The 13,049-nt window shown below is 33.9% G+C and overlaps 2 protein-coding genes and 1 long non-coding RNA gene across 3 annotated transcripts; all 3 read right to left on the bottom strand.

Moving 5' to 3' along the window:
- Window positions 1-483: 483 nt before the first annotated feature.
- On the bottom strand, window positions 484-1,174 carry LOC109587953 (uncharacterized). The gene is made up of 3 exons (XR_002187891.1): window positions 1,072-1,174; window positions 928-1,019; window positions 484-648 (listed from the first exon to the last, which is right to left on the bottom strand). It is a non-coding gene; the product is annotated as an uncharacterized LOC109587953 (long non-coding RNA).
- Window positions 1,175-2,847: 1,673 nt separating this feature from the next.
- LOC109587954 (uncharacterized) lies at window positions 2,848-7,636 on the bottom strand. The gene is made up of 5 exons (XM_020004162.1): window positions 7,361-7,636; window positions 6,862-7,308; window positions 6,737-6,808; window positions 6,387-6,692; window positions 2,848-6,268 (listed from the first exon to the last, which is right to left on the bottom strand). Exons 1-5 carry the CDS (start codon window positions 7,593-7,595, stop codon window positions 3,003-3,005), a joined length of 4,326 nt encoding a protein of 1,441 aa, XP_019859721.1. The 5' UTR covers window positions 7,596-7,636; the 3' UTR covers window positions 2,848-3,002.
- A 1,018-nt stretch (window positions 7,637-8,654) lies between these two features.
- LOC105314887 (nudC domain-containing protein 1-like) lies at window positions 8,655-12,679 on the bottom strand. The gene is made up of 4 exons (XM_020004161.1): window positions 12,112-12,679; window positions 11,829-11,940; window positions 9,513-9,662; window positions 8,655-9,209 (listed from the first exon to the last, which is right to left on the bottom strand). Exons 1-4 carry the CDS (start codon window positions 12,600-12,602, stop codon window positions 8,781-8,783), a joined length of 1,182 nt encoding a protein of 393 aa, XP_019859720.1. The 5' UTR covers window positions 12,603-12,679; the 3' UTR covers window positions 8,655-8,780.
- Between the last annotated feature and the right edge of the window lie 370 nt (window positions 12,680-13,049).

Genomic DNA, 13,049 nt, shown 5'->3' on the forward strand with positions numbered 1-13,049 from the left:
TCACAGGTGGCAAAAATGCATAATTATTGTATGCAGTCTTGATGTACTATTGTATGCAGTCTTGATCTAATTATTGTACGCAGCCTCGGATGTACACATAGTCTTGAGGCTTGAGATATCTTGCATGATCACCAACACAAAGCCAGGAAATCAATCATTTATGAGACCCCATACAGCACAATGTGTGCTGTCACAGGTGGCAAAAACGCATAATTATTGTAATGTAACTGGCGCTTTCCATGCAAAAAAATGCAAGTTACTTTGTCAGGTACTACAAAAGTGGTATCGCATATATAGACACTCTCCATAAATAATTATACACTCTTGTGTAATAGCCAGGAACTTTTAAGGACAATATATTTTTTTAAGTTTTTATAAATAAAGAATTACAGCAAAACTTTGAGCATTCCAGCAATAATTTAATCATAAGTTTCCCAATATTACTATTATTGTTATTATCATTACTATATTACTATTACCTTTAAATATCTAAATAAACCATCTTCCTCAAATAGAAACGCATAGTGGAACTGTGGGAGTGCAGTACAAGTCCTTTGCAATAGCGCAAAGTATCAAAGAAGACTTTACAGCCAAGACTATCCGTCCATCAAGTACATCTAATCATCTTTAAAATTTATGCTCATTGACCTAGTTAGAATTAGAAATTGATAAAGTAAATTCACATACATGTACAACAACTTCATCACCTACTAGAAACAATCATATTATAGGTTGCAATAAATGGGCCTATGATTTCAAAGCCATGCAGTAGAGTGCTTAATAAGTTACGAGCATTATTGTCAAAATCAATTTCTAGATTTACAATTACAACATAATTGACATGTGGTTAATGTCACATTAATGGCCAGGGGATATGTTTGGTAGTTTGGATAAAAGGCAACAAATTATGAATACGTCACAACATACCTGCCGCTAACACGTTGTCACCAAACTGAACCAGCTAGCAACATAGATACTACAAACACACTAGCAATGAGCTCGCCTGAGTTCGTGCCAGACTATATATAATTTTTTTTTAAAAAAGAATTATACAACCAGGATCACATTTACCCTTAAGAACGCTCGATGGAAAGAGATTTCTAACTTCAATGCCACCACCATTAAATTCCACACTCAGGCATCTGAGTTAATTACGGTTAATTGCGCAATTATTATGCGCATGCGCATTGATATTACCCGCTAAAATCGTAGATGCACACAAAAAATAATAATCAGAATAATGAAGAACAAAGTTTTTTAAAAATTATTATTGGCTAAAAGATAAACCATCTTGATTGTTGTAGTATTGTTCTTCTTGTTCCATGTATCTCTGATAATGATCATCAACTATCTGAACAATGTTAACTTCATTCTCTCTCACACGATACTTATAACGTTTAGCCAGTATCATAAACACTATCAGTATGATAAGAACTAGTACACTCTTTGTTATATAATAGTAGAAACTAGTACATACTAACTCATAGCAACTAAACAAAACCTTAAATGCAATATTACCAAAACAGCCAATTCCCCAAGAAGCATACCACAATCCAACCATCACTCCTCTCATGTGTACTGGAGACTGAGCTACTGTAAACTCTAATGATGCAGGAACAATCAGAGAATATGTCAATGAGAGTAAAATTTTAGATACAAGCAACATTTCATTGATGTGCAGAGAACTGGAATAAAATTTAAAAATAAATAATTCTGATAGCAGGACACACAGTGCAGTAATTAAACCACCAATTAATCTTGTCAGTATACGTGGGACATATTTACTGAAGAAAGCTCGAAATAGAAACAAATAAAATAGCAAAATGAAAACGACAGATAACATGTAACCAAAATAAGTTGAAACAATGCATGATAGTGCTGTTGGCTTACTGGACACAATATATTTGTAATCATTACTAATTACAAAGCCAGTTAGTACTATTAGTAATGGTATCATACGGAAAAATATCTTCACATCTTCTACCTCTTCCTCTGTGAATGGTCCACCATATTTATCCTTACCCAGGTCTAGTCTTGAAGGAGCCTCTTCCTCCCAGTAGGTCAGAGCACTACGATTCTCAGGATACTTGTGCTTCCTGGCATAACACAATACTCTAACTATGAGTTTGATGGGATTCTTGATCAGTGATATGTTCTCCAGTTTGTGTTTGAAGAATGAATGAGACACCAATGTCACTGCTACTGCCAATCCTGAAGTTAGAAATGTAATCAGCACAAAATATTCTGTAGTATTGAAAAGACATCGTGACAATTCAAATATCATAGTGCTAAGTACTAAAGGTACAGAATGCCAGTATATGACGGCATTTAATTCATTAGCTGAAGCACCAATCAGTTGATCAATATTGTATTGCACAATGTTAGCCCGAAAACTACAGTAGCCAATTGTTTCAAAAACATACACAATAGTATACGCAAACCAGTAAAGAGGATTGGGAAATTGATAAATAAAGTTTACAGTGTAGCATGTTCCAATTATAATCCATGATATAAAACATAAAACTATACCAATGAGTATAGCTTTGTATCTTCCAATCCATACATCAGCTAACAGACCAAATAAAGGAAAGAAGATGTATTGAGCACATATAAGAATTGAAAAGCCATGCCAATTTGATTCCTTCCGTAAAACAGTGCCCATAAGATATTGCATTGAGATGTTGTGTATATAAAGAAGGACATCCCACAGTAGAATAATAATAACAGAACAACTGAGAAACAGTAAGGGACATTTGTTCTTCAAACTCCTACAAAATCCAGAAACATTTCCATTTCTAAAACACATTGATCTGACTATTGGCAGAATACACTAAGGAAAATAACAGATTGTGTGAATCTAAGTAATGTGTCAAAACTAACTCAACAGTTTACTATCAACTAATACTTTTTGTTTCAAAATAAGCAAAGAAGTGATAAACACTTAATATCAAGCAGAAAAATGTTTCAGTGTTCATTTGTGAATTAAAGTGTCAGTGCACACATCAGACAACATCAGTTATTATACATTCCACATTCACTATTGGTACTTGCTTGTGAGGTTGCTTTTGCTGATGCATCTTAACCAGTGCTTTGATTTGTTCTTTCAGTATTCTCTGAAGTAGAAAAGAAGCATTATATATAGTACAAATGTCTATATATTCCAGTGACGGATGAGTGAAAATAGATTCATAAAACATTATTACAAAGTCCTTTGATTTAGGTTCAGATGAACTGTAAGAGTCACACACTATTCTCATTCTTTTGATCGCTGAACTTGATTGTAGTAAGTTGGTAACAGCAGGTAATCCTTGTTCATAAAACAATTGTGTCATAAAACATTCTTTCTCCTCGTAGTTACAGTAGGTATATTCATTATCAAGTTTGAAATAGATTTCAAGCTCTGTTAAATTATTCTTACCAGCTACGACACTGAAAAATTGTAATACCTCTTCATTAAGAGGCAATCGAATGTGTTTTAAAGTAAACTGCTGAAGGCTTGAGTTTTGTTTGATACCAGTAGAGAGAAATGACAGAAATGAATTATGAAAATATCCTTCAATCTCAAGGCTTTTCAGCGTTTGGTTTTCTGCTAACAAATCTTGTAAACTAGTACCCATACTGCTGTTACAAATATTTTCATAACGTACCCACAGTTTTAGAGCTTCAAGTGTAGTATTGGTTTGTAGGATAGTAAATAGTTCAATAGCACTCTCAGCTGTGTCTAGTGGCAAAGCAAGTGTACGTAGACTGGGATGAGAAAGAAATAATAAATGCAATGGGTATGGTTCTGGTAGTATCAAACAGTGCAATCCTTTAATATGTGGAATGAGTGATGCCATCAATATGTTAGTGCTTTTTCCAATTTCTAGAGCAGTCAGTGGTGTGTTTACTTTTGATATGTGTAGTGATGAAGATGGGAATAATTTGTCCTGAATATTTATGGAAAGAGCCTGTATTGTGTTGTTGTCCTTTAGTAGTTGCTCAATTGATTGATTGGATAGAGGAGGAGGAAGAGGAGGGTATGAAGAAATATTGATTACAAATGATTCTATTGATCTATTTCTACTTATTCCCTTGATTACGCTGTCAATAGTTACAGTGATTTGGTTATCTCTTCCGCTACAACTTATCTTTACCTCCTGTAGTGTTGAATTTTTTGCTATTGTCTTCTCAAGTTCAATGTGCTCATCTTGATAGCTGGTACTAGTAAGAGAGCGTCTGTGTAAAGTTAAGTGAAGTACTTTCAATAGAGGAGTACTAAAGAACTGTAACAATGCAAGACAGGGAACGAATTGACCATTTTCAAGTTCACAGTAACATTCCTGAACATTATAAAAAAGTGATGACTGCAAAAAATTGTGTATTGATTCAGTTGTAGGATGCCAGAGCTTTACATCTAGTCTCTTACATTGAGTCTTTAGTGATTTATTAGTCAACCCAGCAGTCAAAACTGATAGCGTTTGATCAAATAGCTCTTCCAAGCACAAGTGATTCCATGTTAATTTTGAATTATTGATAAAATAACTGAAACACAGCCAATCAAACAATGAAAGCCTTACTTTTCTGAGGCATAAAGTGGTACCAATGACTGATTCTGCTAATAATTGGCATAAATTAGCATTATGTGACTCATATATGAGTTGCAAAAGAAACGAAGGAAAGTTTCTATTGCTGTCAGATGAAATGAAGCCACTGTTGTTTTTAATCTCAGAAGATCGATGAAACCAGGAACGTTGAGTTGCTTTATATCCAAACAAAGGAGCTCTACTGCACTGTACGTCAATCTGTTTATTGAAATACTGTCGATAGCTCTCATGTTCAAGGTGAGTTAGGCCAGCCACAAACCTCAGACACAATTGAAATTGATCATCATCAAAGTGATCCTTAAACACTTCCTCTGTCTTCTTTTCGTATCTAGCTATCCACAAAGCAGCTAAAAATTCCTGTATACTCAAATGAAGAAACTGATATTTCTCCTCATCATATTCTATGAATGTTGTCATTAATCCAAAAAAATCCTCTTTCACTGCTCCTTCATATTTTTGTAATTGATGTGAAGAGAATGCCATTTTTGCCTCAACCAGGTTAATATAAGCTATTTGACACAACTCTTGCAATGATTTAGCTAATTTTGATGGTAATGAAGAAAGACTACCTAAAGTACGAGGATCAACTTCTTGTCTTTTAACATGTCTTCTGATTGTTTGTAATATGAAGTTGTCATACAGTTCAGTAAGTGTTGCTGGTAAGTGCCCTCCTTCTTTAGAATATACTAAAATTACCATTGATAACACTAGGGGTACATAACATAATGATCGTACGTCACTTCGCATTTTAAGATCTTGAATGAGTTTCAGTGCTAGTTGTGTGTCCTTGTTTGAAAGCATTTCTTGAAGTCCAATATCGTCACTGGTAACACAGTGATCACTGTGGTTATAATAACAGTTCATGTGCATATGATAATCAATGAGTTCTTGTGCTAGTTTTGAATCGTTTTGGAGTGTTTTGATAATAACTATTGATATTTCTTTCTCTGTAAATCCAGTAACTTCAAAATGCTTATTTAGAGAAGACAACTCTAAAAGTGAAGAGGAGGCATAGCTACGAGAGGTAACAATAACTGAACATTGGTCAAACTGCTCTCTACGAATGATGCTAGCAGCTAATGAAGAGTGTCGGTATTGTTCACATAATTCATCCCAACCATCAAAGATTATCAGTAATCCTTCTCCATTCCTCTTCTCAAACCATTCAGCTACCATAGGGACTTCATAACGTTGACACACAAATAAATCAGATAGTGTCTTAGCTGTAACTATCTTGCCATTCCTTAAAGGACAGTAAAGTACCAAGTCATAGTGCTGGTGTAAAAGAGTTCCATTGGCCCACATGTTCAACAGTTTCCGACAGAGTGTTGTCTTTCCAATACCAGCAGCACCGTCAATTGCTACTACTAGAGGAGAAGAGTTAGCATTTGATTGAAGGATATCTTCTACATTAAATTCTTTGCTTCCACACATTTCTACTACTTTATCAATCTGTCCTTTAAGCATAAACCATGACGATTTCTGATGTAGAGTTTGAGCAACAAACAAGTCTTGCTTGTCCACAACTGATAATCTACCAAAGAACAATCCTTGTCCAATCCTTGGTGGCCAGTCGTTAGAAACAACAGGCTGCTGCTTGTACTGTTTCTTCATAGTGTCTGCATATTGCTGGACGACATGTGGTAAACTATTAACCTTGTCTGCTTCAAAACATTCATGACCTAATGTGTCAATTAAAATGAATATGCAATAAAAAATTCAATTTTAAATTTAATTTCAAATGGATTAATCTACATGTACGTTCATTAAATTACAATATACACACATAATTATGTTTACCTAGCTGCTTCATCATTGAGGTAGCTATATCAGTTAATGCTTGATTTTGTTGGTTTACTAGTACATGACAGACATCAATAAGGTACTGTTCAGGATGTTGTGATGATTTCATAAGTGTTTGTAGTGTTATGAGTAGCTTTCCAGCTTTCTTTAATTCATTATCTCCTGATACTGAGTACATATCTCTTTTGGTATCTAGTGGAATCAACCCTTTGGCATGCAGTGCATCAGCCAATCTGTACAAATTAGTAGTAACAGCATCAGTGAGCTTGTCTGAATGACTCCGAAATATATCGTTAGGATTACCTGTACCAAAGTTAATAAGTGTAAATTGTGATAATTATGCTTACCTTTCACAAGATCTGAAACAGGTTCTTTATTATATACACCAACTGAATTACAAGTAGCAACATTCACACTACCTATCATATAAAATTGATAATGAATACTTTAACCACAATTTAATGTAACACACCTCCTCCTATGCATTGTCCTTCATGTAACTTATCTTTGATAGTTTGTGCTAATTCTGTTTCCTCTCTCACAGTCAATGCATGAAGTACATCTCTCCACTTGGCTTCAGGATGTTTATTGATCCATTTGCAGTAAAGAATCAATTTCTGAGATTGATGTTCAGTTTCAATGCCTAATGCTGACTTAGCAATCATGGCAATGTCCTGTTGTGTTATTCCAGGTAAGAGAAGACCAAATGGTTGCCAGTCAACAAGTGGTTCAAGCCACTTACGCAATAGAAAGATATCAGGTTGATCATCAATCATAGGACCAGGATTGAGCTCAACATCTCCTGATAATAGTAGGTGTAGACTGAAAAAGACAATCAGTCCATGCCAGTTTGAATTCATGCTAGTAAAACAAGTACACGTAGATTGACAATGGTGCAGAGAACAGTGACACTCAGTGTCTAAGACAAAATGAATTAATAGTCCATTTTTTATAAAAACAATTGTGTATACCTTTTGGAAGATATAGGATACAAAAAGAAATCATGAAAAAGAAAAGGACAGTAATATGAAAGAGAGTTGTAAGCAGCACTGATGATGTTTTTATGACTACTACAGTATCACTTTCATCTACATGATTTGGATATTGACAAGATGAAGATTGGTAGGCTTTAGCCAGTCTGCTAACTGTAGTGGAACAGTAATTCCACAGTCCAATACTTGCTCTCCACTGAGATACATCAATCATCTTATGCAGTGTACATGAAGATATAGACTAGTGACGGGTGTAGCTACTACAGCAGTTATATAAAAAGTGAAGGAAGTTTGTGATTATTACTAATAATCTTTTGACAGCCAATTGATTGTATGGCTTCCTATAATGCCATTGCAGATTATGTGAACTATACACATATGCTCATTAGTGTTGCATCATCATAAAGGGAAGCAGCAATAGCAGTTTAGGAAGTTACATGTATATTTGTAAATCAATGTGCACTGTGTTATTAATCCATCAACTTGTATTACTGATCAAAGTTCAACTTAAAGAGCCCATATTAACATTATTCCACAGTACATACACGTACATGTACATGTATACTGTTGATAGCATGCTGGCTTTAATTCCCCAAGTGAACTGGAGCAGGCTATACATGCACATAATTATTTGCTGGCACAGCAAATAAGCACAGACACATAAACAGAGTAGCCTGTGTTTATGCCAAGTTTATGATTGCATAATAATGATGAGTCAGCATTATGGATAAGACAAATAGGAAATATTGACAGCGATCACATGCAGCATGTACAAGAGAGAGAGAGAGAGAGAGAGAGAGAGGAGTGGAGGCTAAAATGATATAATATTCAATTGACTTAACACATGTATTTTAAGACAATAAAAAATTATTATTTAATTATTAGCTTATACATGTAGGCCAATGAGTCAAAAATTGAAAGATTAAAAGGAACAGCACACAAAGAAAGGAGGAAGGATATAACGACTGGGCTGGATGAGAAGGGAAATGAAATCAAACTTAATCCTAAATACACTGTACATGTACACATACATGTAGATTTACGAGAAAAATTAATGTACAGGTATGGACTGAAGTTGGTTAACGTATGCCATTAATAACAAACAACCGTACTACATCTACATGTATATCAATTGATGTATAATGAGAGTGAATCATGTGAAACTAAATATAGACAACATGGCTCAAATTTAAAATTTGTACTTCATTGAATTATGTGAAATATTATATGGAGTGCTTTTTACTTCGAGTGTTCAAATTGTTTGACATGAAGGTTAACGCAACATAAAATTGTATCAAAACTTTCAAAAGACAGATAATTATTATCAAAATTATCAGAAACCAAAAAGGACAGAACATATAGTGTCCAAACTAATAAACAGTATCCACAATAGAGATTATTAATGAGGGAGTTTAATAAGATAGAGTATATTATTAGTTAGTACATACACTAGTCCTGATCCTGTTACCTGTACTCCTAGAATACCACCAGGACTGAGGCTACCATCAGGGAGTGTATGAATATACTGAGCTGCTGTTTGACCTTTGACCCCTTCCTCAGGTGAACAGTATATGAAGATATGATCAACACTATCAGTCAATACTGCATAAGAACTATCATGTGTAGCAGTGAGGTACTTCTTCTCTCTTTTAGATGCTTGTACATACCCCAATGCATTGAAAGTGGTTACATGAGTATATGATAGAGAGGGAGAAGAGACAGAGGGAGAGTAGTGTAGGGCATCTACATCATGTCTCAGTGATAATACTGATGGTCCTCTTGGTGTAGCTTGTAAGGTGTAGAGTAACTGTTTACCATTTAAGGAGACCTGGAGATAAAGATACAGTGTAGGGAGAGAGAGAGGAAATTATACTTTTTACATGTATATGTAGTATACACATAATAAATTTAAGTCCACAAATTTTGGCCCAAAATATCGTACTATTTTGATCATAAGCTTCACAATTTTTAACATTCCACAGACCATAAATGATGTCATTTTTTGAAAAAGGATACAACTACATGTAACTGCATAAATTTTTCAATATGCATAACAGTAGCAATACAAAGCATAGTGTACATGTAAAGTCAAACGTTAAAAAATTGTTTATTTATTCTAATTAATTAGTACCTTTTGTACAATGAATCCATTGTTATTGATTAGATACACATTAATATCCTGATCATCATCTGTATCACATTCTTCCAAACTATTGGTAATCAGTGATTGCTTGGAATATTTTGAAGGCCTAGAACTACATTCATCTCCTACCAGAGTAGACTAATAAAGAATGGAGGGAAAGGAAGAAAGAGAGAGAGAGAGAAATGAAAAAAAGAAAAAAGTAATACAAAAAGTAGAGCAGAAAATTCGGTAATAATAATAATACAATGTACGTGTACTGGTGGTTTTTTTGTTAGGGATTTTGCAGCCGAGTAACATTGGAATAAGCAAACCAAATTTGGCATTGTTCTACTATTTTCGTCTGAGCAACATAATTTTTAAAATAATTAATCATGTTTGACCACAGGATTTACGATAAAGTATGCTAAGTGAGTTAAACAGCATGAGCTTCATGATCTGACAAGCACTACAATACAGTAGACGACATTTAGAGCAACTTTAAAATTCATAACAAATCCAAATTTAATCGGAATCAGCTCAAACTAGATATACATGTACAACATCAGAACAGGTATACGTATCAGGAAAAATTATAAAAATGGAAAATTCTCCCCTAGCCATTTTTGGTAAAATTTGGCCCCACCCCTGTACAATAGTACAGGGACTTTGGCTTGATTTTGGAGCAACTTTAAAAATTCATAAAAAATCCATTTAATTGGAATCAGTTCAAACTAGATATACAACATCAGAGCACATATACGTATCAGGAAAAATTTTAAAAATGGAAAATTCTCCCCTCTTCATTTTTGGCAAAAATTGGCTAATGACCTGTACAGGGAATTCGGCACAATTTTTGAGCAAGTTAAAAATTAAAAAAAATTCAAAATTTGATCGGGATCAGCTCAAACTTTCTACACAACATAACTACATATATACATGTATGTATCGAAAAATAGAAAATTCTCTCCTCTTCATTTTTGGCAAAATTTTGCAAATGACCCTGTACAATAGACCAGTTGGTGCTAAGTATATTCATAGAATTTTGAGTATATTCATTGTGATACCGTAAATAAAGTAAAATTTTCCTGCCGCCATTTTGGAGCCTTAGTTACTAAGAGTAGAATGGGAGAAAGTAATATATTTGCTTCTATATCTTCTAGTGGCACTTATTAAAGTCCATGAGCCCACTATAGACACTGGATGATGGTCAGTAAGCAGTAGCAATACTGCTATAAAGAATAAATACAGCAGTTTTTGGAGAATAAGCTCTTTTCATGATCGCTCCATAGACAACCATTGGAAGTAGGACTCCAAAATGGCGGAAGGAAAATTTTACTTTATTTACGGCATCACAATGAATATACTTAAAGTTCTATGAATATACTTAGCACCAACTGGTCTATAGTATAGGGACTTTGGCACAATTTCAGAGCAAATTTTAAAATTCATAAAAAATCTAAATTTAATCGGAATCAGCATAACTTTCTACACAACATAAGTATATATGTATATATGCATAGAACAAAATATAAAATTGGAAAATTTTTCCCTCTTCATTTTTGGTAAAATTTGGCCAATGACCCTGAATAGTACAGGGACTTTGGCACGACTTTTGAGCAAATTAAAAATTAAAAAAAATTTAAATTTGATCGGAATCAGCTCAAACTTTCTACACAACATAAGTACATATATGTATCAGAAAAAATATAAAAAATAAAAATTCTCCCTTCTTCATTTTTGGCAAAATTTGGCCAATGACCCTGTACTATAGTATAGGGACTTTGGCACAATTTTAGAGCAAATTTCAAAATTCATAAAAAATCTAAACTTGATCGGAATCAGTTCAAACTTTCTACACAACATAACTACATATATATGTATCAGAAAAAACCATTAAAATGGAAAATTCTCTCTATGCAATTTTTTGTCAAAACTCAAAATACAAGGGTCTTTGGCCAATTTTGAGAAACTTGACAATCTACTGAGAAGACACTACATGAGAACTACATGTACGCCAAAATCTTGTGGGAAACCCAGCCTGACTGTTTTAAAAACGGCAGATCAAATTCAGCAATGTCTTCAGGGACAATGTCTGAAGATGTTAATATCAGGATCTGAAGTGACACACATGTGTACATGTCATGTACACTGTACATGTGCAAAATTTAAAAGGAAAGAATTCTTCAATCTTATTACATATTCTGATAAATGTATACATTACTTATGTTGCGTGTATGCTGTACATTATTAACATGTAACTGCATTATAATTAGCTCATTGCTCATTTGACATATTTTCATGTATCATTATTTTAGGTTCCCTTACTCTTTTTCTCTTTATTTCTTTTGATTCATCATCTAATGGTGGGAATGAACCATCTTTACATAATGAACTCCATTCAACATCATCAGCCATCTTCTCCAGTGTAATATCCAATCTATGAAAATAAAAAAATACTAATCATCATGATGTAGGTATTAATTTATAAATAATAGTAGTAATAATAACTAATAAATAAACAAAAATACAATATAAATAAACAAAATTCAATAAATAAATATAATAACTAAGAAATACAACAAATAAATAAACAATAACAATCACTTACTTTCCTTTAGAGTAGGTCCAGGTGCTAGTACATTCATCAATATTGTACAATAAATCTCCTCTAATGTATGTTGTACCATCACTTAAACCAACACTGATACTGGTACTCTCCATTATACATATTATATCTGATTTATTAACATCTTCTGGTATCATTATACTAATATTGATATCACTCCTTGATTGATTCCAGCTGGTATTACCAGTCCCTCTATTATACTCCAATGTATCTTGATTGGTGTTCCCATCACTTTCCTTGTCTTCATTCACCTCCTTCCCTTCTCTTTCTATTCCTGGTACTGATTCTGATACCAACAGTAAGCATTCGTTGATATATTCACTGTATAACGGTATAGTAGTCGCTTTGAATCTACACAGCTGGGTCTGGGAAACAACTTCAGTATTACTGGACCCAAGATGATCAGAGAGACACACACTCCACCAGACGCAAGTGCAGTATTTTGAGGATGTATCTTCTAATTGGAACGTCATAAAGTCAATAGCATTACCCCCATCAATCAATGATGCTGACTGTATAGTAACATTACTAGTAATCAGCTTTATTCTTGATATTACACTCCAGAAACTAATATCAGTACGATCCCCAGTATTGAATAATAAGCAATGACCATCATCGTATGACGGCTCGTAAAAGAGGGTGTGGTTTTAGAGAGAAAGATGAGACTTGAGTTAGTGGTAGGAAGGTCTGATCATGACTGGTTGCTATGGTGAACTGGTGATACTAATAGTTCATTACCTGACACCTACAATAAGTAATTGAAAAGAATCAATTTATAATAAATTCAAGATTGGGTAATTTGGGTTGTACGTGTACGTGTACATGTCATGTACATCAGGGTTTCCCACAAAACATGCTAAGTGAGCTAAACAACATGAACACATGAACTGACAAGCACTACAACAGTACACGTACATAGC

This window comes from Amphimedon queenslandica, unplaced genomic scaffold (genome assembly GCF_000090795.2).
Source record: "Amphimedon queenslandica unplaced genomic scaffold, v1.1 AMPQUscaffold_12364_Cont12060, whole genome shotgun sequence".
Lineage (NCBI taxonomy): Eukaryota > Metazoa > Porifera > Demospongiae > Haplosclerida > Niphatidae > Amphimedon > Amphimedon queenslandica.